Below are 27,110 nucleotides of genomic sequence, written 5' to 3'. Positions count from 1 at the left end.
ACAGCAGCGTGCTGTAAGATGGCACTAATATAGTTATGTTCAGCTGACATTAGCACATCACTAATGTCAGCCAGCTTAATACCCATTTTTCAGATGACAAACCCTTTAACTCAATAAAGAGAAACAATACGTACCCATTTGTATGGAAATTTCACCAATAGCCCAAGTGGCGTTGTTGCACACAGAAATTAGCTCAGGGTTTAAGTTTGTTCCTAAAATGGGCATGAAATCAGCTAAAAGATGAAGACAGACAATTGTTAGAGAACAGATTGGAAGAAAGTAATCTAACATACAAACACATAGGGAGTCAGCGCAAAGGAGGAACTTACCAATGCACACTTTCACATGTTGAAAACAAGCCTTAGTGAGATCCCCTAATAATGCAAAAGAACTCTGCCGTACCTCTGGCATTTTATCCTAGGGAGCAAAAAGTTAAGAAAACAAGGTTTAATTTTGTGTTGCATTGTAAAACGCAAAACTGTAAGAAATTAAACTATTTCCCAGAAGCTGTTCACTACAAATAATATTCTGTACATCCTGAGGCTCTGTTCACACCTGCTCCTCATTTCCTCTCCATCAGGTGTGCCAGAATTTTTTTGATGGCAAAAATAACACAACCTGCCCTGCTGTCAACTTCAAAGCCCAAACAGAAATTTTCCTTCCCACACGGCAGTATTCTGGTCAGTATTTTGCATCAGTATTTTTAAGCCACCAGGAGTGGAACCTACAGGGAAACACCTGCACCTCTTCCATAATCTGGAACCACTGCCAGAACAGGCACAAATGCTGATCCACCCCGTCCGATAAACACCGTAAAAAAAATATATATTTCTTCTTAAAAAATGTAAAAAGCCATTTTGTCACCTTATATCACAAAGAGTGCAACACCAAGCGATCAAAAAAAAAAAAAAGAGTATGTCCCCCAAAATGGTACCAGTCACCTCATCCCGCAAAAACAAAACGTATACATATTAGGTATCTTCACGTCCGTAACAACCAGCTCAAAAATATCACATGAAATAAACCCTTGAATGAACAGTTTAATAAAAAAAATAAAAAAATAAAAAAATAAAAAAAAGGGGGGGGGGGGGGCCAAAAAAAATTGTCATTTGTCACCTTACATCACAAAAATTGCAACACCAAGCGATCAAAAAGGCACATGCCCCGCAAAATAGTACCAGTCACCTCATCCCACAAAAAATTAGAACCTACCTAAAACAATCGGTCAAAAAAAATTATAAAAAAAAAAAAAGCTATGGCTCAGACTATGGAGACACTAAAAAATGTTTTTGTTTAAAAAATTATATTATTGTGTAAAACTTAAATAAATGAGAAAAAGTATACATATTAGGTATTGCCACGTCCGTAATGGCCTGCTCTATAAATATATTACATGACCTAACCACTAAGGTGAACGCCATCAAAATAAATACTGTGCCAAAACAACCAATTTTTTTTGTCAACTTGCCTGATAAAGTGTAATAATGAATGATAAAAAAAAAAATAGTCAATTGGCAGAATTTTTTTTTTTTTAGATTATGACGTTCAGAAAATGGAGACATTTTTTTTTCAAAAATGCTTTATGTAAAACTGAAACAAACAAAGTAGACCTATTTGATATCACCTCTATAAAAATAGCTCATGATTAGAGATGAGCGAACTTCTGTTTTAAGTTCGGCGTCTAAAGTTCGGGTTAGGATTAGCGGAGAATCCCGATCTGGAACCGGATATGGATTCCGACTTCCGTTGTGGTCCGTGGTAGCGGAATCAATAATGGCCGATTATTGATTCCGCTACCACGGACCACAACGGAAGTCGGAATCCATATCCGGTTCCAGATTGGGATTCTCCTCTAATCCTAACCCGAACTTTAGACGCCGAACTTAAAACAGAAGTTCGCTCATCTCTACGCATGATCTAACCTGTCAGAGGAACGTTGTAAAAATATAAAACCAGTGCCAAACAGCCATTTTTTGGCTCACATAAAAAACGCAATATAGAGCGATTATAAATCATATATACCCCAAAATAGTACCATTAAAACGGTCACCTTATCCCCTAGTTTCCAAAATGGTGTCTTTTACATCAGTTTACGACCAGATGTGGGGTGTTTCTGTAAACCTCAGAATCAGGGTAATAAATGTAGAGTTTTGTTTGGCTGTTAACTCTCGAAGTGTTAAAGAAAAAACGTTGCTCCGGCCAAATACTACAGAATTAAAAAGGTAATCTTCATTTCATAATAAAATAACCTTTGGATGGTAATATAATTTCCTCAAAAAGCATTTTATATTAAAAAATCTGATTTAAATAAAAAATGTTACCATGGTAAAAGACCATGTGATGACCGGAGTGATTTCATCAAAGGTCGTTAACCTCTATTTAATGCAGCAGCTCACCCCAGGTCCTGTTCAGCAGCAGAGGAGACACAAGGAGATGTCGGCTTCACGATCAAGTGGACTAAGGCGAGTTAAATTTTTTATTTTATTTTTTAACCCCTCTAGCGCTTTTTTACTATGCATTCTGTATTCAGAATGCTATTATTTTCCCTTATAACCATGTTATAAGGGAAAATAATAATGATTGGGTCTCCATCCCGATCGTCTCCTAGCAACCGTGCGTGAAAATCGCACCGCATCCGTACTTGCTTGCGGATGCTATGCGATTTTCACGCTTCCCATTCACTTCTATGGGGCCTGCATCGCGTGAAAATCGGACAATATAGAGCATGCTGCGATTTTTACTCAACGCACAAGTGATGCGTGAAAAATCACCGCTCATGTGCACAGCCCCATAGAAATGAATGGGTCAGGATTCAATGCCGGTGCAATACGTTCACCGCACGCATCGCACCCGCACGGAAAACTCGCCCGTGTGAAAGGGGCCGAAGAGTTGAGAAAAAGATCTTAATCCTAACTTCTACAAACCTATAAATACAGAATCAACCCCTTCAGTGCCAAGTATAAAGTTCAGTGACTAGAATATAAACAATATTTTTCTGATTGTTTGGAGTGGAATAGATCTGCACAAGAAGAAAGTGAAACTAAGTGTAAGGAGGAAAAGGCAAGCAGACAAGGACTACTACAAAATGAAAGTGAAACTTTCTGAGCACAGTACTGCACAGCCACAGACAGACAAGTCTTTTGGATCTTTTTGGTGGAATCACTTAAGTACTTGGATTTAGAGACTGTTCAAGTAATGATTTCACTTTTGACAGCAGTAGCTTCTTCTGCGGGCGTTGAAAGAATATTCTCTTTGGACTCGTTCATTCTAAATCATTTGGGTCCCGATAAAGCAGGAAAGCTTGTTTTTTCTTTTCCAGATTATGAACAAAGAAGAAGATGAAGGTGACGAGTGAGCTACAGAGGACATTAAGCTTTTCTTGTGTAGGCTAGGCTGACAGTCTAAGATTCTTAAAATATATACATTTTCTTTAGCCAAATTAGTTAACAAACATGGATGTTTAAGCAAATAACATGCTGTAATGTTATTGTTTCAGTTGAATAAATCCTATTTAAATTATTATTAAGGTAGTGATTATTTTTCTCCTTCCTAAGTACAACAGAAAAATTGTCTAAATATGAATCTTTATGTAAAAAACTATGACTTAAATCAAGCCTTACTGACTAGTGATTTAAATCGGTTTGATTTAAATCAAATCCACCCTGGTTAACAAAGTTTGCAAAATCAGTTTTGAGTAACTTGAGGGGTGTAGTTTCTACAATGGGGTCATTTATGTAAGCCTCACAAAGTGACTTCAGGCCTGAACTGGTCCTTTAAAAGTGGGCTTAAAATTCTAAGCCTGCTTTCTTCCCCAAAAAATAAAATGCCATTTACAAAATAATGCCAACATAAAAGTAGACATATGGGGAATGTTAAGTAATAAATATTTTATGATGTATCACTGTTTTAAAAGCAGAGAAATTGAAATTTTGAAAATTGCGAATTGTTAAAAATTTTTTGCTAAATTTGGGATTTTTTCATAAATAAAGGTGAACTACATTGAATCAAATTTATCACTGTCATGAAGTACATGGCTTGGATAAGTAAAAGTGTTCCAAAGTTATTACCACATAAAGTGACATGTCAGATTTGCAAAAAATGGCCTGGGCAGGAAGGTGAAAACTGGCCTGGGGTAGAATAAGTTAAAGAGGTTCTCCGGGAAGGATTTCAAATGGCAACCTGTCCTAGAATGTGAGCAGGACTGGTTGCTTCCAATTGCAGAGCTACCTAGGGGGGTAATGTGGCGGAGCTTCACTACACTGCTCTACAACAGATGGTAATAAGGTGATTGATCCTGCCTAGAAAATGCCATCATAGCTATACAGCCCAACAGGATCACTAACCAATAAGTAGTTTATGCAAGTGCCAAAGCGTAGTCAGGCCCCAAGCGCTCACCCCACATCAAATCCACATGAAAAAGTTTTGGTACTGATTTTAAGCAGATGCACAAAATTTGCAGGTCCAAACTGGAAAAAAACAAACAAAACACACTCTTCCTCACTATGGTGATTCCCTGGCCTCCTGTGAGGTTATACCATGTGATTGGCTGCAGCGGTCACAAGGGACAAAATTTCATCTCAGGAGGCGAAGTTGTACAGAGATTGGAATGAAACCAGGCACACCACCAAGCAAATCCACCACGACTTGGTGCGGGTTTGCCATGGCAAGTTTCCCTGTGGATTTTAGCAAAATTGCTGTAGAAAATTTCCACAGAAAATCCAAAATGTGTGCATGTACCCTTTAACGTAAAGTCATACAGGTGCTGGATTTGGATAGTTTATTGTGACGATCAGATGAGACAACATAACTAATATGCGATCCACAGTTCATTCTACCTGAAGAGTGGATTTCCTGACTCTTACCTGCATGCACTGGTACATTAACGTAAGGATGTTGCTTCTTGCGACAAGCTGTTCTATGTTACCACCAAGCCCTTCCGCCAATCCACTGAGTAAATCCAGAGCTACAATCATAAAATCTTTATCCGGAGACTCGTACTGGTCTGGTTGGTTATTGTGCACCTTCAATACAGGCAAAAAAATAAAAATAAAAATTGGGGGGGAAAAAGTCCACATAAGATCACGGTATAACGCATTATAAGCAGGACACATGATAAAAAGGAGACAATTAAAAGGGGTTGTCCGGGTTCAGAGCTGAACCCAGACATCCCTCCATTTTCACCCTGGCAGCCCCCCCGACATGAGCATCGGAGCAGTTCATGCTCTGATGCTCTCCTTTGCCCTGCGCTAAATCGCACAGGGCAAAGGCATTTTTTGGAGATCCGGTGACGAACTGGGGCTCTCCATGGGGCTGCCAGGAACCCCGGTGACGTCAATGGTAGGGATCGACCGATTATCTGTTTTACCGATATTATCGGCCGATATTGAGGATTTTGACTATTATCGGCATCGATTTTGCCGATATTGTATTGGGAACACAGATCGCGCTGCCGACAGCGCTCTCAGTGTTCCCTCTGCTACACAGGGGAGAAGGAAGCAGTGTCTCCCTCCCCCTGTGCTGCTGCTGCCACTGCCACCAATGGGAGGACAGGGGACAAGAGGAGGGGAGGAGCTATGGCCACTGCGCCACCAATGAAGATCAGTCTCTCATTAATTCATATACAGGTCAGGAGGCGGGAGCTGGCCGCAGAATGACATAGCCGGCTCCCGACCTCTATGAGCAATAGCTGCGATCTACGGTAGTTAACCCCTCAGGTGCCGCGGATCGCAGCTAATGCTCATTGGTGGCAGTGGCCACAGGATCCCCTCTCCCCTGCTCCTCCGATCGGAGCCCCAGCAGTGTAAGCGATTTAGCGCAGGGCAAGGGAGCGCATCGGAGAATGAGATGCCCCGATGCTAGCCTCAGGGGGACCCGGACAACCCTTGTAAATTCCAGGCCTACAAACCCTGAGCATATTGCTGGGGAATAAACTAGAAGAGCTAGGGCTGCTGTGAGTACTCGGACGGGATAAAAGAAAGAGTGGGCTAACAAAGGCTGTACCATGCCTGTCATACTACGGCACGCACTTGTCATGACACAACCCCATTGAAAACCGCTGTTAAAAAGTACTGAATATGAATTTACCATTTCTTGTTGAAGAGTCTTTTGTACCAAGTTCACACAACGCTGGTACACAGGTTCACAGTAAGGTAAGAAACCAGACTGAAGTGCAGTAGCAACAGAAGATAGGCACTGAAATATGAAACCGTTGTTAAAATGACAAGGAGAAAAAAAATGCATCAAATGTTACAAATACCATGCCACTCTGCACATTATAACAATACATTATGTGACCGTAGCAGTCCAATGCAGCCTACCGCAATGAGGCCATTCACAAAAACTAACATGATCAACTGGTCATCAAAAAGGTAAGCATCAGATTTGCTGTCTCCTTTTAAATAATAGCAACTGGGCAGCAGTATTCATGTTTTTCGGCTGAACCTACAGTTTTCATCAATATCAGCCAACAATCTAAGGCCCTGTAAGAGATCGGGTGCTGCCAGGCAGCAGGGGGCAGTCATGTACACAGTTTGTAGTATATTCAACTAGAAGCGTCCCCATCACCATGGGAACGCCTCTGTGTTAGAATATACTGTCGGATACGAGTTCTCACGATGCAACTCAAATCCGATGGTATATTCTAACAGAGGCGTTCCCATGGTGATGGGGACGCTTCAAGTTAAAATATACCATCGGATTGGAGAAAACTCAGATCCGATGGTATAAAAGGGACTCCTGACTTTACATTGAAAGTCAATGGGGACGGATCCGTTTGCAATTGCACCATATTGTGTCAACGTCAAACGGATCCGTCCTCATTGACTTGCATTGTAATTGAGGACGGATCCGTTTGGCTCCGCACGGCCAGGTGGACACCAAAACGACTTTTTTCATGTCCGTGGATCCTCCAGAAATCAAGGAAGACCCACAGACTAAAAAACGGTCACGGATCATGGACCAACGGAACCCCGTTTTGCGGACTGTGAAAAAATACTGTCGTGTGCATGAGGCCTAATGGGTATAGGGAGCAAGTCGGATGAACTGACAACTGCGCTCCTTTTAAAAAGTAGTGGTTCCAGTGGCAGGCTGCAGCCAATGAAGAAATGCCACGGCACTCAAAATTGCATTTAGAGAAAAGCTCTAATAATGCACATCGATTCAATCAGGTCCAGACAAAGGTAAAATAATCTTTTCCAATAACTGCTCATACAAACTGAACGTTCCTAACGACTTGGACCACCTTCGGCTATATGAGTCTGAAGAAAGAAGAAGGCGCATCCAAGTGTCCAAATGATTGAACAATTATTGGAAAAGACTTTTAAATTTTGTCTGGACCCGATTGAATCGATGTGCATTAATAAAGCTTTTCTCCAACGTCAATCGAGTTCCGTGGAACTTCCATATCTTCGATTGTGTACAGGGAGCATCCATCTCCTCCTTAGTGGCTTATGTCTCTGGAAAATAAAAGTACATGGGGTTTCCATACATCTAAACAGGGTTGTTTCTGTAGAGTGTGTACACCTTTTTTCAGTCACATTTGATGTATGAGATTTATTTCAATTTTTTTTTAACTTGGCCACTGACCAAAATGACATCTACAATTCAAACCATTGCTTAGTGCTTGCCTCAAGTAAAGGGAAGAGATCCTTGTCTTCATCCTTTAGAACATTCCATTTCTGGATGAGTGGAGGCATCAGCATCTGAATATATTCCTACAGAAACATAGGGACTGTTAGCTTCACGCTTAGTGTAAATGGCATATTTTAAGTGGCAGAGAAAGTACATCCAGGATTCAATACTCACCGGCTTATTTAAGTGATGTCCAACAGAATCCGCTAGCGTTCCTATAGCATCATAAAGGATGAGCAGGTTTTTATGCTGGTATTTGCTGAATGCGAAGACCAAAGTATCCAAAATGTAAGCCAAGTAGGGGACAAGCTCAGTACAAGCCTCCTCTTCTAAGGTAGCAAAGGCACTAGGAAATAAAAGACAGGCAATTCAGTGGATGCAACCTGCAGCTGCCACTAGGAGGATATTTTATTGACTGCATTTTATGACACAAACCACAATTGACCTCAAATACACAACAAAGCGTGAAGACATGAGAAAAACATACATTTCGCACTACTGTTTTACTGGGTTACAGATAACAGAGTTTATTTTCCTTTGATCCTAAACTGTTGAGTGCTGTCTTACTTAGACAAGGTCAAACAATAGAATAAAAACTAAGGATACAGAGGGTAAGTTACAACTGGATGATTACAAGAGAAGTGACAGTGAGGGGTACACAGATAGGCCATATGTCTAGGTAAAATTTCTGTAGTTTCCAAACGCCCCAAATACGTTCAAACTGAGAGGAAGTATTTGTTTCCTAGTGCACTAACTGCTTCATTCTATAAACCTGGTCACACTTGGCAAACCATTGTGGGATTGTTAGGGGAGCAATAGCTTTCCAGTTCGCTGCAATTAATATGCGTGCTGCTGCCAACAAATGTCCGAACAGGCGTTCCTCTTGTTTGGTAGTTCTGGTTAAGGGGATCATCTCCAAGATGCAAAATTGTGGTGTTAGGCCTCTTGCACACAAACGTTTTTTATTTTCCGTTTACATTCCTTTTTTTTTGCATTCTGTATACGGAACGATTTATTTCAATGGATCCGCATTCCATTGAAAAAAAAGCAGGTACTCTGTATGCCTTCTGTTTCCGTACTTCCGTTCAAAGATAGAACATGTCCTATTATTGTCAAAATAACTGACAAGGATAGTACTGTCCTATCAGGGGCCAGCTGTTCCATTCCGCAAAATACGGAACGCACACGGACATCATCCATATTTTTTTGCGGACGGCAAAATACTGAAAAAGCCTTACGGTCATGTGCAAGAGGCCTTAGGCACACCTTTTTGTGGCGAACCTTGGTCAACGTCTCACACACTTTAGTCCAGAAAGGGAACATCAACAGACATGTCCACCAAATGACCAAATGAGAAGGGAAGTGCCCGAGTCTGAGACATCTACAGCAGATCGGCAATGTTGTGGGGAAGAGCTTATGCGACTTCACCGGAGTATAGTACCATCTGGTAAGTAGTAATTCTCCTGAAGACGTGTACAGCTAAACACTTTAGGGGTACTGGCCAAGAGTGATCTAACTTCGACCTCTGTGAAAGATTGGTTCAAATCCTTTTCCCAATTAGTGATAAAAGATGGTTTATTTTTCAAATCTTTTGGAAAGAGGGTGTTAGAGGTTTTGGATATTTTCTTAAGAGGTTCTCTGGTAACCAGGACCATGTGTTCAAAAACATGTTAAAGAGGTGTCCTCGGGTAATTGCAAACCTTTAAGGACCTTGATACTGCATACTGTTTTACATTGAAGCTAACAGTATGTCTGTAGCTGGAAGCAGATACTGTTGATATCTACATGGGCAGAGTCCAGCAGGTAGTGGTACTATGTATGGCCCCTTTCATGGATGGCACCGAATACCTTGCATTGCTGCTGCTGGAAAAACTAGTAACAAACAAGTTCACTTTGACAAGCAGAAATTAGAAGATTAACCAGTGAATATAATTAATTCACACAACAAAACTTGGTAAACTGATTTTCTCCATGTAGGATAAGGGGGACCAAACCATGAACTTAAAGGGAACCTGTCACCGGGATTTTGTGTATAGAGCTGAGGACATGGGTTGCTAGATGGCCACTAGCACATCCGCAATACCCAGTCCCCATAGCTCTGTGTGCTTTTATTGTGAAAGAAAAAAAACGATTTGATACATATGCAAATTAACCTGAGATGAGTCCTGTCCCTGACTCATCTCACGTATGGGACACATCTCAGGTTAATTTGCATATGTATCAAATAGTTTTTGTTTTTTCTCACACAATGAAAGCACACAGAGCTATGGGGACTGGGTATTGCGGATGTGCTAGCGGCCATCTAGCAACCCATGTCCTCAGCTCTATACACAAAATCCCGGTGACAGGCTCCCTTTAATACAAACTTATAAACTGGTTAAGTGCAATACAACCCGTATCATTACCTGCAAGCAGCTTCTTGAACTCGTTTGTTGCTGTCGAGAATTCGTTTTAGCAGCTCTGTCATTAATGGTTTTAAATACATGTCTGGGGGCTGGCTAACTACCCAGTGTGCATAGCGACTAAGGGTCCAACAGGTGATGGAGCGCACAAGAGCCTTCTTATCAGAAAGGCACTGAATAAGGTGAGGGATGAGCTCGGGGAGGTATGGGATCATACCCTGCATGCAACCTAAAACAGAAAACATTTACAAACGCAAAGTTAAATTAAAAGAATAAATAAAGTGACAAGATTTTTTAATCAGTTTTAGAAAAAAAATGTGAAAATGTGTAGTTATGGCCATTATCACTTGTATGAAGCAATACAGTTCTTTGAAAGGTTTTTTACTAAAATCAAATGGGACTGATCACAGAAGATCTATTATACCAAAGGTGTTTTCCCAAAATTGTCACCTATTCACAGGGCTTGGGACCCCATCCATCAGCGGCTCCTGTGAGCGTGCTAGTTTCTAATGCCATGCCCATTGTTACAGTACCTAATAAATAACTAATTAGTGGTAGTCCAACACCCCCGCACTCCCACCAATCAGTTAGACCCCTTTCAAAGCAGCGAGTGTCAGGCTGTGGACTCGCAGCACAGCACCCGGCCTAAACTCCCAGCACTGCCGGGGTCGCATAGCATTATATTGATTTATGATACAATGTAATCCTTAAAGGACTGGAATGAATTGGATAACACTGACATAATGATGTCAGTGTTATATAATACTTTCCAGAACTGTAAGGCCTCTTTCACACAGGCATTGCGGGAAAAGGTGCAGGTGCGTTGCGGGAACATGCGCGATTTTTCAGCACGAGTGCAAAACATAATGCGTTTGGAACGCGCGTGAGAAAAATCGGCATGTTTGGTACCCAAACACAAACTTCTTCACAGAAGTTCGGGCTTGGGATCGGTGTTCTGTAGATTGTATTATTTTCCCTTATAACATGGTTATAAAGGGAAAATAGCATTCTGAATACAGAATGCATAGTACAATAGCGCTGGAGGGGTTAAAAATTAAAAAAATAAAATAATTTAACTCCCCTTAATCCACTTGATCGCGCAGCCCGGCATCTCATCTGTCTTCTTTGCTGATTGCAGGAAAAGGACCTGTGGTGACGTCACTCCGGTCAACACATGGTCCGTCACATGATCTTTTACCGTGGTGATGGATCATGTGATGAGCATAGTGACGTCACAACAGGTCCTTTTCCTGCACACAGCAAAGAAGAAGACCAAGTGATCAAGTGGATTAAGGAGAGAATTTTTTTATTTTTATTTTTTTAACCCCTCCAGTGCTATTGTACAATGCATTCTGTATTCAGAATGCTATTATTTTCCCTTATAAACATGTTTTAAGGGAAAATAATAATGATTGGGTCTCCATCCCGATCGTCTCCTAGCAACCACTCGTGAAAATCGCACCGCATCCGCACTTGCTTGCGATTTTCACGCAGCCCCATTCACTTCTATGGGCCTGCGTTGCATAGAAAATGCACAATATAGAGCATGCTGCGATTTTTACGCAACGCACAAGTGATAAGTGAAAATCACTGCTCGTGTGCACAGCCCCATATAAATAAATGGGTCAGGATTCAGTGCGGGTGCAATGCGTGATGTGAACACGGAATACACGCCCGTGTGAAAGGGGTCTAAGGGTTACATAGCATCATAAATCAAATATGCTATGCAAGTCCGCAGCGAGACACTCGCTCATCTTAAAAGGAGTCTTCCTGTACCCTCCAGAACCAGCACTTTGAATGGAGTCAGAAGCACACCTCTGTTCAAGGTCTAGTGGCCATGCTGAGTTACTGCAACTTGGCTCCTATTCACTTATATACAGTCACAATATCCATGCTCAAACACCATTCCACTCAAGAGGATGATATGGGACACCCATTCTTGTGATCTGTAAGAGTCCCAAAAGTTACACTCCCATTGAACAGATACTTATCGGCTAAGCTGAGGACTGGTGATAAGTTATCATTTTGGAATACCCCCCTTTAAGTAAGAGCTCATGCACACAACAGTATTTTGCGTTCAGTATACTGGCCGTTTTTTTTTAGTTTAATATGCGGTACATATACTGAACCATTTATGTCAATGGTTCAGAAAAAAATAAAAATACTGAAGTGTCTCCGTGTACATTCCATTTCAGTATTTCCGTACCGTGAAAAGATAGAACATGTCCTATTCTTGTCCGCAAATCACGGTGCTTGGCTCCATTCAAGTCAATGAGTCAGCAAAAAAAGGAACACATACGGAAATGCATCCGTAAGTCTTCCGTATCCGCTCCGTTTTTGCGGAACCATCTATTGAAAGTGTTATGCCCAGCCTAATTATTCTATGTAATTACTGTATATGGCATATGGAAAAACTGAAAGGAAACGGAAATCACACGGAACGGATCCGTAAAAAACGGACCGCAAAACACTGAAAAAGCCATACGGTCGTGTGCATGAGCCCTAAAGAGATTAGGTTTTTAAAGCCATGAATGGAAATACTAACCTTCTGCAATTGCACCAAGAACCAATATTCCAGATTCCTTTACTACCCATTCAGGATGGAAAAGTAATTCTTTCAAAAGAGGCAATATGTGTGGCAAAAGTTCATCCCGAAACACATTCGCAAGCACATCAAGAGCAGCAGCTGAACACTTTCCTGGATAAAGGCAACACAGACATGAATGTTGACATGACATTAGTTCTGAGATAACAATAGAATTTTAAAAAGATTTTAAAGTCATTCTTCAAGTCCAAATGACTTACTTATATTCCAATCAGATATCGTATCATCGTCATCAAGGTCATCCTCATCGTCTTCATCCTCCTCAATCCCATCTTCTTCATGTGGCTGAGCCACTGTTCGTGACCTGTGGAACCGAGGCCGTATGTCCTGCTCACTGTCAGGAACCGCTTCATCCTCTTCTACATCACCCTGGACATGATATTTTATGGTACACAATGAACACAGATACCTTGGATTGAGGATTTGTTTTACAGAATTTCTATGTTATCCACTCACCTTGAGCAATATAATATCTATCTCTGAATATTTCATTCCGTTTACCAAGACTGGTATCAACCTAGGAGAAACAATTTTTTATACATTTTATATTGAAAGTCTCAAGTTGACTAAAAGAGGTTGCATTATTGGACCATTAACATCAAGAAAAAAATAAAATCACTTACTTTGTAAGATGCCTGCACAGAACTTCTTTACAAATGGGTTGCTCAGCCAGAGTCAGCCAAAACTCGCATGCCTCCAAAGCAACATTTTCATCTTGATCCTGTGTCCTTTGCAGCATGTACTATAGTTGGGGATTGAGAAAAGAGAAAATAAAACCTAGATCAGCTCACAACTAGGGCTGAAACGATTACTCGATTGAATCAAGTAATGCGACAAAAAAAATCCTCAATGCAAATTTTTTGCATCGAGAATTTGTTTGTCATGTGGGGGGTGGGGCAGAAATCTGGGACCCCTGTCAATAAGCTTTTTGAAAAGGCACTGCGCTGGCAGTAGTGTCAGCTCGACAAGCACAGTGCTGTATAATGTATAGCGGCTATGCTCAATATCACATTTCACCCCATTAACTTCAATGGGGGAGAAGCTGAGCCTAGGCCATGTGACCGATGAACAGGTCATCACATGGCCTAGGTAAAGCTGATCGACAGGGGTCCTAGGTGTCTCGGAAAACTTTTCAGACTTTAAAAAAAAAAAGTTTTTATTTACTGGCCAGTCAGTCCCCTTTGAATAATGAACAAATCTAATATTTAGCACTAGAGGGTAGGATGGAGGGGGTTAACTGTGATTTGTTCAGTACCCATACAATTTAAATTGTTGACCATCGCTTGCCCACCTCATTCTGAAATTCTGGGATTTTAATATTGATGACCTATCCTCAGGATAGGTCATCAGTATCAGACGGGCAGGGGTCTGACACCCTGCACCCCCGCCGATCAGCTGGTTGAAGAGAAGGCCACGCTGCAAGCAAGCAATGTGTTCCCTTCGCTGTTTACCTGCTTGCCATCGCAACGGTGAGCTGTGTAATTACAAGCTGTCCAATTCACTTCAATGGGACGGCTTGTTGCTATTCAAGTGTATAGGAACAAACTGTCCCATTGAAGTTAATGGGACGGCTTCTTGTAGTTACACCAGCTCACTGTTGCGATATCGACAGCAAGGTAAACCACGAAGTGAAGGCTGTGTTCGCATGGAGTGCTACCTTCTCTTCAAACAGCTGATCGGCGGGGGTGCTGGGTGTCAGACCCCCACCGATCTGACAGATGACTTATCCTGAGGATAGGTCATCAATATTAAAATCCCGGAAAACCTCTTTAACGGTGTCGCATCATTACATGCAACCTTGAAACTTGAACTTCTTCTCCTTTGTGTTATTCCATTTAAAACACAGATGCTAGTTGAAAGTAAAGAGGGGGGGAAAAACCAACACTAACCTCCACAATATTGTGCATGTGGGGAAGCAGGCGGTCCATTCGGACTTCAAGCAGCATGACAAGAGCCCTGCAGACATTTTTACGAACTTCTGGTTCTTCATCAGTGGCCAAAGCAAACAAATTCTGTCAGATAAAACATAGCGTTTAATTCCAACATCAGAACACTAATTAAAATGGCTTGTGCAAAGTTTAAAGCAGAACACATTTTGGCACCCCCAGCTAAAACCACTGCTGTATAGCTGGGAAAGCCCTGACTCTGAAGACGCAATTACTTTTTTGAAACTCCCCCTTGAACCCCCACCCAGTGTGATCTAGTTCACCCCCCTCCCCCGTCGCCCTAGAGTACTGATGAGTCCTCCCAATGACATGCACAAGTTCAGCAAAAATGTTAGCAAAGTGACAGATCCCCTACGGCTCTACTCAACAACTAAGGGTACTTTCACACTTGCGGCAGAGGATTCAGGCAGGGAGTTCCGTCGCCGGCAATTCAGTCGCAAACAAATGCATTGCAATACAGGATTCGTATTTCCGGTCGTCATCCGGAAAAATGGATCCGGTATTTATCTTTTTCATTTTTAAAGGTCTGCGCATGCTGCGGTATTTGCCAAAAAACGCAAGAGGGACTGAACTGATTGCTCTCCATTCAGAATGCATTAGGATAAAACTGATCAGTTTTTTTCCGGTATTGAGCCCCTAGGACGCAACTCAATACCGGAAAACAAAAACGCTATTGTGAAAGTAACCCAAGCTTACATTTTCTGGAGCTACATGGAAAGCTACTTTTTTTTTATCCGAGAAACTGAGTTTTTGAACCATACAAAACTAGAAAATACAATACCCCTCAGAATTTATTTATTTATTCATGAATAAATTGCCAACTAGATGTCACCAGGTGGGGGGCGTAGCCCTGCAGTTCTGTCAGTGTCAGACTGAGTAGGGACACACTCCTTTGGCAAAGGAAGTAACACCCAGTTGGCAATATATTGTTTGTAGGTTGAACAAGGAAAGCTGCTCCATAATTATTTTGTAGGGAATACAAGTATTTACCAAAACAGGAATGTCAGGAATACTGAGAGACCTTCTTTAAATCATACGTTTATGACACTTCATACCTCAATAAAGGAGTCAATATGCAGCATAAGAGCTTGGGTTCTTCCAATGATGAACTGATTAACACAGGCAACAGCATGCGACCTACATGAAAGAAAAGAATTGTTATACCATGGCATGGGTAATCGGATATCAGCCATGCAGAGACCCAACTGCAAGCTGAGTGATATGCTTGCCAAAGCAACTGGACGACACAGAATATTGTGCACAAGTCCAACTAAATTAGAATAGGACACGTGCAAACTAATCACTGGGAACTGTACAAGTGCCGCGCTAATAGCGATGCCAAGCACGTAGTCATGTCTTTCCATGATGGAAACCAGATCAGACTCAAGATTAATACTGGAGGGACTCTTAAAAAGGGGTTGCCCAGGATTTTGATATTCATGTCTTATCCTCAGGATGTGCCATCAATATCAGCTCAGTGGGGGCACCGTGTACCCCTGCCAAATGTTACCATGTAACTGAGGCTGGAACTACACATCTCAGTCCATTGTGTAGAGGAAGGATGCAGCATTGCTCCCTTCGCTTTATTGGGAGCAGCACTGAAGTTACCAGCTCCATCCTCTACGCAATGGGAGAAGTGGTACAGTTCTGAAGTCAACTTCCGGTGCCAGAGCAACTCAGGAACAGCAGAACGGCGGGGATGCTGGGTGTCAGACCCCTCCAATTGGATATTAACGTCCAGTCCTAAGAACAGGCCATCAATATATAAATCCTGGACAACCCTTGAAAACCAAAAGACAAATGCCTGTGGCAAAGAGGATGCTGACACTTTTGGTATAAAATATAGGACATCAAAAAGGATCATTCAAGTGGCCATTTTAATAACATCTAGACCAGTAAAAAGGCAGTCACCGGAAAATGCAGTGCAATCTGCAGGCAGCATACTATAGAACAGGAGGAGCTGAGCAGATTCATATCTAGTTGTGAGTGGAAAATAATCAGTAAAACTTGTAATTTACACTCTAGCCTTTCTGACATGAGCAGTACACGGGGTGTTATCACCGATAGTATTCTCTGTGTAAAGGCCCTATAGCTGTCGGCCAACAGCCGTCTCTCCAGCTCTACCATACATACGCACATTCGGTTTGGCCTAACGTGTATGTGCATTTAAAGGGATTGTGCCACAAAAATTATTCTACAGTTGTAAAACCAGCACCTGGATCTAAATACTTTTGCAATTGCATGTAATTAAAAATGTTGTATAGCTACTGAGTTATTCAATAAAATGTATCTGTATCGTGCCACTTAATTTCTTAAAGGGCTTCTGTCACCCCACTAAAGTGATATTTTGTTTTTGGGCTAGTCAAATTAGTTATATTGCGATATATGACAATATAATTGTGTTACTTACTTTGATCCAGCAGTTTCTGCAAAAAACGAAGTTTTAATATATGTAAATTCGGTCTCTACCAGCAAGTAGGGCGTCTACTTGCTGGTAGCTGCTGCAGAAATCCGCCCCCTCGTCGTGTTGATTGACAGGGCTAGCCGGGATCTCCTCCTCCGGCCAGCCCTGTCGGCATTTCAAAAATCTCGTGCCTGTGTTGATTCGGCGCAGGCGCTCTGAGATGAGGAGGCTCGTCTCCTCAGAACTCCCTCAGTGCGCCTGCGCCGATGACATCACCGAAATAGAAGACGTCATCGGCGCAGGCGCACTGAGGGCGTGCTGAGGAGACGAGCCTCCTCATCAGAGCGCCTGCGCCGAATCAACACAGGCGCGCGATTTTTGAAATGCCGACAGGGCTGGTCGGAGGAGGAGATCCCGGCTGGCCCTGTCAATCAACACGACGAGGGGGCGGATTTCTGCAGCAGCTATCAGCAAGTAGCCGCCCTACTTGCTGGTAGAGACCGAATTTACATATATTAAAACTTTGTTTTTTGCAGAAACTGCTGGATCAAAGTAAGTAACAATTATATTGTCATATATCGCAATATAACTAATTTCACTAGCCCCAAAAAAAAAAAAAAATCACTTTAGTGGGGTGACAGAAGCCCTTTAACTCTTTGACCTGCTCACTGAGATGGCTGCACATGCTCAGTTTCATCTTTCAACTGCCTCCTGAGCTGTGATAGGTAGAGCATAGACACGCCCCCTTAGCTGCAGCAGAAAAGACACTCCCTTTGAGCAGCTAGCTTAATATACATCAGGGCTGGTTCTAGCTTTGTTAGAAAGAGATTGCCATGTACTATATGATTTTTTACATTATTCATAGGATAATCCCTTGCGGCGAGGGGGAGAAAGCCAATGGCAGACACTTCTAAAGGTGGCTCATCTCCTGGCAGAATAAAAGGGTCAAAAACATTTGTTTTGCCAGACATCTGTGGGGGCCTTAACCCCTTAAGGACCAGGCTCATTTTCACCTTAAGGACCAGGCCATTTTTTGCAAATCTGACCAGTGTCACTTTAAGTGCTCATAACTTTAAAACGCTTCGACTTACCCAGGCCGTTCTGAGATTGTTTTTTCGTCACATATTGTACTTCATGACACTGCTAAAATTGGGTCAAAAAAGTTAATTTTTTTGCATAAAAAAATACATTTTTTACCAAAAATTTTGAAAAATTAGCAAATTTCAAAGTTTCAGTTTCTCTACTTCTGTAATACATAGTAATACCCCCAAAAATTGTGATGACTTTACATTCCCCATATGTCTACTTCATGTTTATAGCATTTTGGGAATGATATTTTATTTTTTGGGGATGTTACAAGGCTTAGAAGTTTAGAAGCAAATTTTGAAATTTTTGAGAAATCTTCAAAATCCCACTTTTTATGGACCAGTTCAGGTTTGCAGTCATATTGTGAGGCTTAGATAATAGAAACCTCCCAAAAATGACCCCATTCTAGAAACTACACCCCTCAAGGTATTCAAAACTGTTTTTTCAAACTTTATTAACCCTTTAGGTCTTCCACAAGAGTTGATGGCAGATGGAAACAATTTTGAAATTTCTATTTTTTGGAAAGTTAACCCAGGAGTAAAACAAGGGTTAACTGCCAAACAACACTCAAATGGGTTGCCCTGATTCTGTAGTTTACAGAAACACCCCATATGTGGTCGTAAACTACTATTTGGCCGAACGGGAGCACATAGAAGGAGGGGAACACCATATGGGTTTTGGAAGGCAGATTTTGCAGGACTGGTTTTGTTTATACCATGTCCCATTTGAAGCCCCCTGTTGCACCCCTAGAATAGAAATTTCAAAAAAGTGACTCCATCTAAGAAAGTACACCCCTCAAGGTATTCAAAACTGGGTTTACAAACTTTGTTAACCCTTTAGGTGTTCCACAAGAGTTAATGGCAGATGGAGAAACAATTTAGAAATTTCTATTTTTTGGAAAATTTTCCAATATAATCAGTTTTTTCCAGGAGTAAAACAAGGGTTAACTGCCAAACAAAACTCAAAATGGGTTGCCCTGATTCTGTAGTTTGCAAAAACACCCCAAATGTGGTCGTAAACTACTGTTTGGCTAAACGGCAGGACATAGAAGAAGGGGAACGCCATACGGTTTTTGGAAGGCAGATTTTGCTGGACTGGTTTATTTACACCATGTACCCTTTCAAGCCCCCTGATGCACCCCTAGAGTAGAAACTCCATAAAAGTGACCCCATCTAGGAAACTACGGGATAAGGTGGTTGTTGTTTTGGGACAATTTTTGGGGTAAATTAGATTTTTGGTTGCTCTATATTACTCTTTTTTGAGGCAATGTAACAAAAAAATTTAATTCTAAAATTGTTTCTACATTCGCTATTTAGTTTTGTGGAACACCTAAAGGGTTAACATAGTTTGTAAAGTAATTTTTGAATACCTTGAGGGGTGTAGTTTCTTAGATGGGGTCACTTTTTTGGAGTTTCTAGTCTAGGCTACATCAGGGGGGGCTTCTAATGGGACATGGTGTAAAAAAAAAAAACTGTCCATCAAAATCTGCCTTCCAGAAACCGTATGGAGTTCCCTTCGTTCTATGCCCTGCCGTGCGGCTATATAGCCATTTACGACCACATATGGAGTGTTTCTGCAAACTACAGAATTGGGGCAATAAATGTTTAGTTTTGTTTGGCTGTTAACCCTTGCTTTATTACCGGCAAAATGGATTTAAATTTAAATTTTGCCCAAAAATAGGTGTTTTGGCACCGTTTTTATTTTATATTTTTAACACCGTTCATCCGAGGCGTTTGGTAAAAAGTTATTTTTATAGCGACGACTTTTACGCACGCGACGATGCCCAATATGTATGGCTCTCAGACTTTGGAGACACTAAGCAGGCATCCTAAAACTGCGGCCCTCCAGATGTTGTAAAACTACAATTCCCACCATGCCCTGATGATGGCTGTAGGTTGTCTGGGCATGCTGGGAGTTATAGTTTTACAACATCTGGAGGGCCGCAGTTTGAGGATGCCTGCACTAAAACTAATATTTTTTGGGGAAAGAAAAATTGTTTTCGTGTCTCCAAAGTCTGAGAGCCATAGTGTTTTATGTTCTCTAGTGAACTGTTGGGGATTATAAAAATTTAGTACTCCATGGAAGTGTGATACTCCCTGAAGCAATCGATAATGCAGAGGCCCGGATGATCGGGGCACGTGTCACATTGAGTTGTGGTGTCCTTCCGTATCCCCCTCTTGTGACACACTCTGCACTTTTTTGGGTTCGTCCCTTCTTTCCAGTATGGGGGACCACACCTGGAAAGTGTTGGCCAGGGACGATCCGGGCGCCTCCAGTTCCCGAGGTACTCCGGCCTGCTCTTTCCCGGTCCGAAAAGATCAGGTCTTTGAGGACTGCCTCATAGAATTGGAGGAATGTCCCTGTGCTGCCAGCGCTTCGGGATAGTACAAAAGAGTTGTACATGGCAACCTGCACCATGTAGACCGCAACTTTTTTGTACCATGCCCGGGTTTTGCGCATGGCGTTATATGGCGTGAGGACTTGATCAGAGAGATCAACTCCTCCCATATACCGATTGTAGTCGACGATACAATCGGGCTTGAGGACCGTTGCCGCGGTACCTCGCACAGGGACTGGGGTGGTGCTGTTACCGTGGATTGTGGACAGCATAAGGACATCCCTCTTGTCCTTATACCTGACCAGCAACAGGTTTCCACTGGTAAGTGCACGGGTCTCACCCCTGGGGATAGGTACCTGGAGGGGGTAGGCAGGGAGGCCGCGTTGATTTTTCCGCACGGTCCCACAAGCGAACGTGGATCTGGCGGCAAGGGACCTGAACAAGGGAATGCTGGTATAAAAGTTGTCCACGTACAAGTGGTAACCCTTATCCAGCAGTGGGTACATAAGGTCCCACACGAGTTTCCCGGTAACACCCAGAGTGGGGGGACATTCTGGTGGTTGAATCCGGGAATCTCGCCCCTCGTACACACGAAATTTGTAAGTGTACCCTGAGGTACTCTCACAAATTTTGTATAGCTTCACGCCATACCTCGCCCAGCTTTGTGGGAATGTATTGGCGGAAACTGAGTCTCCCCTTGAACGCAACGAGAGACTCATCAACCGCGACCTCCCTTCCAGGTACGTAGGCCTGCTGAAATGTGGCCCCAAAGTGATCGATGACCGGCCGTATCTTGTACAGCCGGTCATAGGCAGGATCACCTCGGGGTGGACATGCTGCATTATCGGAATAATGCAGACATTTCCGGATGGCCTCAAACCGGTGACGTATCATGACCATACTGTACAGTGGGGTCTGGTACAGGACGTCCCCACTCCAGTATTGCCTGACACTGGGTTTTTGGACTAGACCCATATGCAGCACGAGGCCCCAAAATGTCCTCATTTCGGCTGCACTGACCGGCGTCCAGCCACCGGGTCTAGCCAAAACTGAGCCTGGGTTTTGAGCGACGAACTGTTGGGCGTACAGATTCGTCTGCTCCACCATCAAATTCACCAGTGGGTTACTGAAAAAAAAACTAAAAAAGTCTATTTCAGTAAACCCCACTGTGGGAATCTGGATTCCAGGATTGCCAGCGAAATCCGGAATCTCAGGCTCAAAGTCCACTGGGGGACACCAGCTAAGTTCATCGGCAGGGGGCTCCGGTGAACTTATTTGGTGGGCCGGGAAACCAGTACGAACCCCAGGGCGGCTCGTACTAGGGTGGGCCACAGGATCCCTAGCATGTGTGGCCCCTGGCTCCGCCTGGCGGCGTCTCCGCTGCCTTGGTGGCTCATCGTCATCCGATGATGATGAGGAGGATGCGGATGACAAAAGGAACGTGGGGTCATCCTCATCCTCACTGGGGCTCTCAGAGTCGGAGGCAATCTGGGCATATGCCTCCTCGGCCGAGAACACACGCCATGGGTGTGTGTGTGTGCGTGTGCATGTGCGTGCGTGTAAACCTTTATTCTATGTGCGTGTGTGTGGGGGCACGGGTGTTCACGTACTAAAAAGTCCAGGCAAAAAAAAGTGTTAGGAAAAAAAAAAAAAAAAAAAAAAGTTCAAACTTGCTGATCTGCGGTTCAACGCTGATCAGCGGTCGGTGGGGTGGTGGGGCGGGCGATGCGCTAACAGTGGACGGACGCTAAAAAGTGCCGGCCAGTCAGCGCACGCAGAAAAAAAAAAAAAAGTGGTGGTGGGGGAAGGGTCTGGTGGTGGGGGGGGTGGGGCTGGGGGGGGGGGGGATGCGGGGGGGGGCAAGTGGCAGGGGGGGTCTGGGGTCTGAAAGTTGAAAAAAAAAAAGTTTGGAATAAATGTGCTTTTTTTTTTTTTCTAACTTTTCCCTTCTATCCCTGCCTAAAGGTGCCTCTCCCTCACTGACCCTAACCTACCTGGGTGGCGATGGGTGCAGGAGGGTGATGGATGCCGATTTAGGGGGACACAGGAGCTGGTGCTGGACGATGCTGCACGGTCAGGGTGCTGGACAGGAAGAGGAGGGGAGAGAGGAGCGCAGGAAGTTTGAATCTCGCGCCTCTCTCCCCTGCACCAATCAGCACCCTGGACAGCGGCGTTCAGCACCAGGGCCAGCTCCGCCTCTGCAAATCCTCGGACTGCGATTGGTGGTGTAAAATTACGCCACCGATCGCAGTCTTTTTCCGGTTCATCGGGTCACAGGACACCCGAATGGACCGGAAACGCAGAAAACCGCAGGTCTGAATTGACCTGCGGTTTTCTGCGATCGCCGATACGGGGGGGTCCAATGACCCCCCCCCTGCGTTGTTACGGGATGCCGGCTGAATGATTTCAGCCCAAATCCCGTTTCGATTAACCCCCGCGGCGCCGGAATTCAGATTTTAAGTCAGGACGTACCGGTACGTCCTCGGTCCTTAAGGACTCGGGAAATAGGGCGTACCGGTACGTCCTCGGTCCTTAAGGGGTTAAGTGTGTATACAGAGGCAGCTGTCAGTCGCTGATAGCTATACACGAGGGCAGTCTTAAGTTCAGAGAAAGCAGAGATGCGTACGTTACAAGTTCCTCTGAATCTTTTCCCATAAAACTAGATATCAACCTACTCAGCTCCTCCTGCTCTACAACATGCTGCCTGCAGATTGCACTGCATTTTGTGGTGACGGTCCTCTACGAGGTTACAACAAGGGAAGATGAAAAACATGGTACCTTATTTTTGGACTACTATGTTTAAAGAACTGCAAGAACTTGGGGATCATAACATTGAGAGGTCGTTCCAAAAGATCACTGTCCAAAATCTCAGCAGAGTCTTCACAGATTTTCTGAAGGGCTCCAAAAGCTCCCTGTGAAAAGCCAAAACAGAGGAGACAATTAGAAAACTGTAGTAAGAGTCGTCTCGTGTACAGCATGACGGACCTAAGGAATCCATTCACACTCCCACATATACATCACCAAGCCAACATTTCCCTTTTCATATCAACACACAAGCTGTAAAAATCAACTAGAAGACAGTATAAGGCCTCTAAATGAAATTTATTCACACTGAGCGGGGTAGACTTTACACTATTCCCAGGAATTTTTAAGGGTAGAAGGTGGGTTCTGGGAGGAGGGGGCTTTGGAATTTTTTTGTACATATTCGCTGGGAAGAAAAAAAATTAAATAAATTTTTATTTAAATCTTCAATAAAAATTACTTGATTAAAATGCAATCTGATTACAGGGACCTAGAACACAACCAGGGAGGAAAAAATATATATTTAAAAAAAAAAGTAAAAAAATACATGACACACCTTTGTTTTACATGAAGTATAGTATTTCTGTTAAAGAACCATGGTTAATGATTTATGATGCTGTGAACTCCCGTTTCAGACTCAGTTGGAAGGAATTTGCTGCATCAAAATGCCAAGCTCCAAGTTGATATCCGAGGAGCGCCGTTCAGTCCGGGAAACACTGCTCCCACACAGCGCATGTCCTGGACTGAATACAATCGCCTCACATGGTGACAATTTAATGTGTAAGGGGGAAATGTGGCAGAACAACTTCTCCCAAGAGTATTAATATCCATCGTTCCCGAGCCTTGTTTTCCATGGGGACAAGTGCTACCAGATGTAATAATACAAAAAAAACAGCAATATAAAACCAGAAACACAAGTAACTAGCTGTATGTGTGTAGATACAAAACCAACTGTAAATGAAGACTCTGAGAACTGAGTTTATCATCTGCATTCCATTCTTCGCAGGAGAAGGGGAACTTTTGGCGCACTACTCCAACATCTGGAGAGCAGCAGATTTTTTTGCTTTTAATAAGCATATTGCATCATTATTCTAGAAGAGATGTTTTCCTGCAACCACTGGTAATGGTTCGGAGCTCAGTACAGAACTGAAGGATTTCAAAGGATTGTTATCTGCAGGAAGAAGGCGCTTAATCAACCTAAGGGGTTTTCCTGGGTTAAAAATGCTTAACCGCTTTAAGTCCGCCCATAGGATATAAACATCCTATGGGTGGACCTCCATTTCTGAAAGCACGTTTTAAAACGTCCTTTCAGAAATAGCAGCTGCACGCTAATCGTGCAGCTGCTGATCGGGTTGCCCGCTGTCAGTGACAGCAGGGCAACCCAGAGAGAAGGCAGGGACAGTGCGCCCAGGTGTCCCTGCCTTCCGGATCGCTGCAGACACAGCGCTCACCGAGCGCTGTGTCTGCAGAGCAGGAAGCGCTGTGCGCTTCCTGTTCCGGCCCGGCGGTCATGTGACCGCCGGGACCGGAGAGAGCAGGAGCTGTGTGAGGTCTTACAGAGACCTCGATCAGCCCTGCTCTGAGGCTGTACAGCACAGAATCACGCTGTACAGCCTCTCTGGGGGGTGCATTTCTTCTGTAACTGGGGCTACTATGTCAGCCCCAGTTACAGGAGAAATCAACAGTGAAAAAAAAAAAAAAAAGAAAAAGTGAAGCAAATGTCCCCCAGAGGTCTTGTATGACCTTATGGGGGACGAAAAGTGTAAAAAAAATAAAGAAAATAAATTAAAGGGTTGAAAAAAAATAAAATAAAAAAAAGGTTCACATAGAAAAAAATTAAATAAGACATTTGGTATTGCCACGTCCGTAAAAACCAGCTCTATAAAAATATCACATGAGCTAACCCCTCAGATGAACACCGTAAAAAAAAAAAAAAAAAAAAAAAAAAAAGTCAAAACAAGCAATTTTTGTCACCTTGCATCACAAAAGGTGCAACACCAAGTGATCAAAAATGCGCATGTCCCACAAAATGGTACCAATAAAACAGTCACCTCATCCCGCAAAAAATGAGCCCCTACATAAGAAAATCTCTCAAAAAATAAAAAAAAACTATAGCTCTTAGAACATGGAGACACTAAAACATCATTTTTTGGTTTCAAAAATGCTATTATTGTGTAAAACTTTAATAAATGAGAAAAAGTATACATATTAGGTATCGCCACGTCCGTAACAATCTGCTCTATAAAAATGTCACTTGACTGAACCCCTCAGGTGAACGCTGTAAAAATAAATAAATAGAAACTGTGCTAAAACAACCAATTTTTGGGTCACCTTGCCCCATAAAGTGTTAAAATGAATGATCAAAAAATCATATGTACCCAAAAATAGTACTAATAAAACTGGCACCTTATCCCCTAATTTCCAAAATAGGGTCACTTCTTGGGAGTTTCTACTGTAAGAGTGCATCAGGGGGCTTCAAATGGGACATGGCATCTAAAAACCACGTGGAGTTCCTTTTCTTCTGCGCCCTGCCGTGTGCCCATACAGCAGTTTATGACCACATGTGGGGTGTTTCTGTAAACCGCAGAATCTGGGTAATAAATATTGAGTTTTGTTTGGCTGTTAACCATCGATGTGTTAAAGAAAAAATTGGATTAAAATGGAAAATCTGCCCAAAAAGTGAAATTAAAAAATTTGATCTCCATTTTCCTTTAATTCTTGTGGAACGCATAAAGGGTTAACAAAGTTTGTAAAATCAGTTTTGAGTAACTTGAGGGGTGTAGTTTCTACAATGGGGTCATTTATGGGGGTATCCACTATGTAGGCCCCACAAAGTGACTTCAGACCTGAACTGGTCCTTATAAAGTGGGTTTTGGCAATTTTCTTAAAAATTTGAAGAATTTCTTCTAAACTTCTAAGCCTTCTAACGTCCTAAAAAAATAAAATGACATTTCCAAAATGATGCCAACATAAAGTAGACATATGGGGAATGTTAAAAAATAAATAATTTATGAGGTATCACTTTCTGTTTTAAAAGCAGAGAAATTGAAATTTAGAAAATTGCGAATTTTTCACATTTTTGGGTAAATTTGGGATGTTTTCATAAATAAAGGTGAAATATTTTGACTCAAATTTATGACTATCATGAAGTACAATGTGTCACGAGAAAACAACCTCTGAATGACTTGGATAAATAAAGGCGTTCCAAAGTTATTACCACATGAAGTGAGATATGTCAGTTTTGCAAAATTAGGCCTGGTCAGGAAGGGGGCAAATGGCCCAGATGGGAAGTGGTTAAATGGGTTTTCTGATTTATTAATTTAGCAATATTTATTTTTAATAAAAGGGAATGAGAATAAAAGTAACACCGTTCTGAACCCCTCCATTCGGATACCCCTCTCTGATCCTCCCTGAGGCTGCAGTCTGTATACCACATGCACCTGGTGAGAGTTTATGGCTAAAGACAGCTGAGACCAGTGATTGGATGCAGTGGTGACGTCACTGCTGCAGCCAGCAAAACAAGCGTCAGGCGGAGGACTGAGTGGTGGCGCTGAAACCCTAGTTTAGGCAGTGTTTCAGACTGTTTCCCTTTAACCCCTTCCTGACATGTGATGTACTAGTACATCACGTCTTTAAAGACTGTGCCCGCTCCGCTGCCTACTTTGTTTCATACAGCAGACACCTAGGCCTAATGTCCGTGACCAGCAGTGATGCAGATCTTGGACTTTTAACCCCTCAGATACTGTGGGCAAACGTGAGCGCTTCCAGGAGTGTTCCTGCTCCACCCAGCAAGGAGCCAGACACAGTGTGCAGTAGCCTCCGTCCTCCTGAGTGAAGAGGCTGCCACACATTAGTTCCTATGGAGCCCCTAGGAACATAGTAAAATCCTCGGAGTGTG

At 42.8% G+C, this 27,110-nt stretch overlaps 1 protein-coding gene across 1 annotated transcript in view; it reads right to left on the bottom strand.

Annotated features, from left to right (window-relative positions):
* TNPO1 (transportin 1) overlaps positions 1-27,110 on the bottom strand; it is a 79,741-nt gene that overhangs the window by 20,010 nt on the left and 32,621 nt on the right. Inside the window, exons 5-18 of the mRNA XM_044276049.1 lie at positions 23,189-23,322; positions 15,638-15,719; positions 14,526-14,648; positions 13,260-13,378; positions 13,093-13,153; positions 12,837-13,005; positions 12,577-12,729; positions 10,035-10,260; positions 7,804-7,975; positions 7,626-7,712; positions 6,085-6,192; positions 4,863-5,021; positions 330-417; positions 135-233 (exon numbers count right to left, since the gene is read on the bottom strand). Coding sequence (XP_044131984.1) covers positions 135-233; positions 330-417; positions 4,863-5,021; positions 6,085-6,192; positions 7,626-7,712; positions 7,804-7,975; positions 10,035-10,260; positions 12,577-12,729; positions 12,837-13,005; positions 13,093-13,153; positions 13,260-13,378; positions 14,526-14,648; positions 15,638-15,719; positions 23,189-23,322 — 1,780 coding nt within the window. The remainder of the gene's footprint in view (positions 1-134; positions 234-329; positions 418-4,862; positions 5,022-6,084; positions 6,193-7,625; positions 7,713-7,803; positions 7,976-10,034; positions 10,261-12,576; positions 12,730-12,836; positions 13,006-13,092; positions 13,154-13,259; positions 13,379-14,525; positions 14,649-15,637; positions 15,720-23,188; positions 23,323-27,110) is intronic.

Source organism: Bufo gargarizans, chromosome 1, assembly GCF_014858855.1.
Source record: "Bufo gargarizans isolate SCDJY-AF-19 chromosome 1, ASM1485885v1, whole genome shotgun sequence".
NCBI classification, from domain to species: domain Eukaryota; kingdom Metazoa; phylum Chordata; class Amphibia; order Anura; family Bufonidae; genus Bufo; species Bufo gargarizans.
The sequence above is the reverse complement of the archived record's forward strand: the minus strand, read 5'-3'. Positions and strand labels throughout refer to the sequence as shown.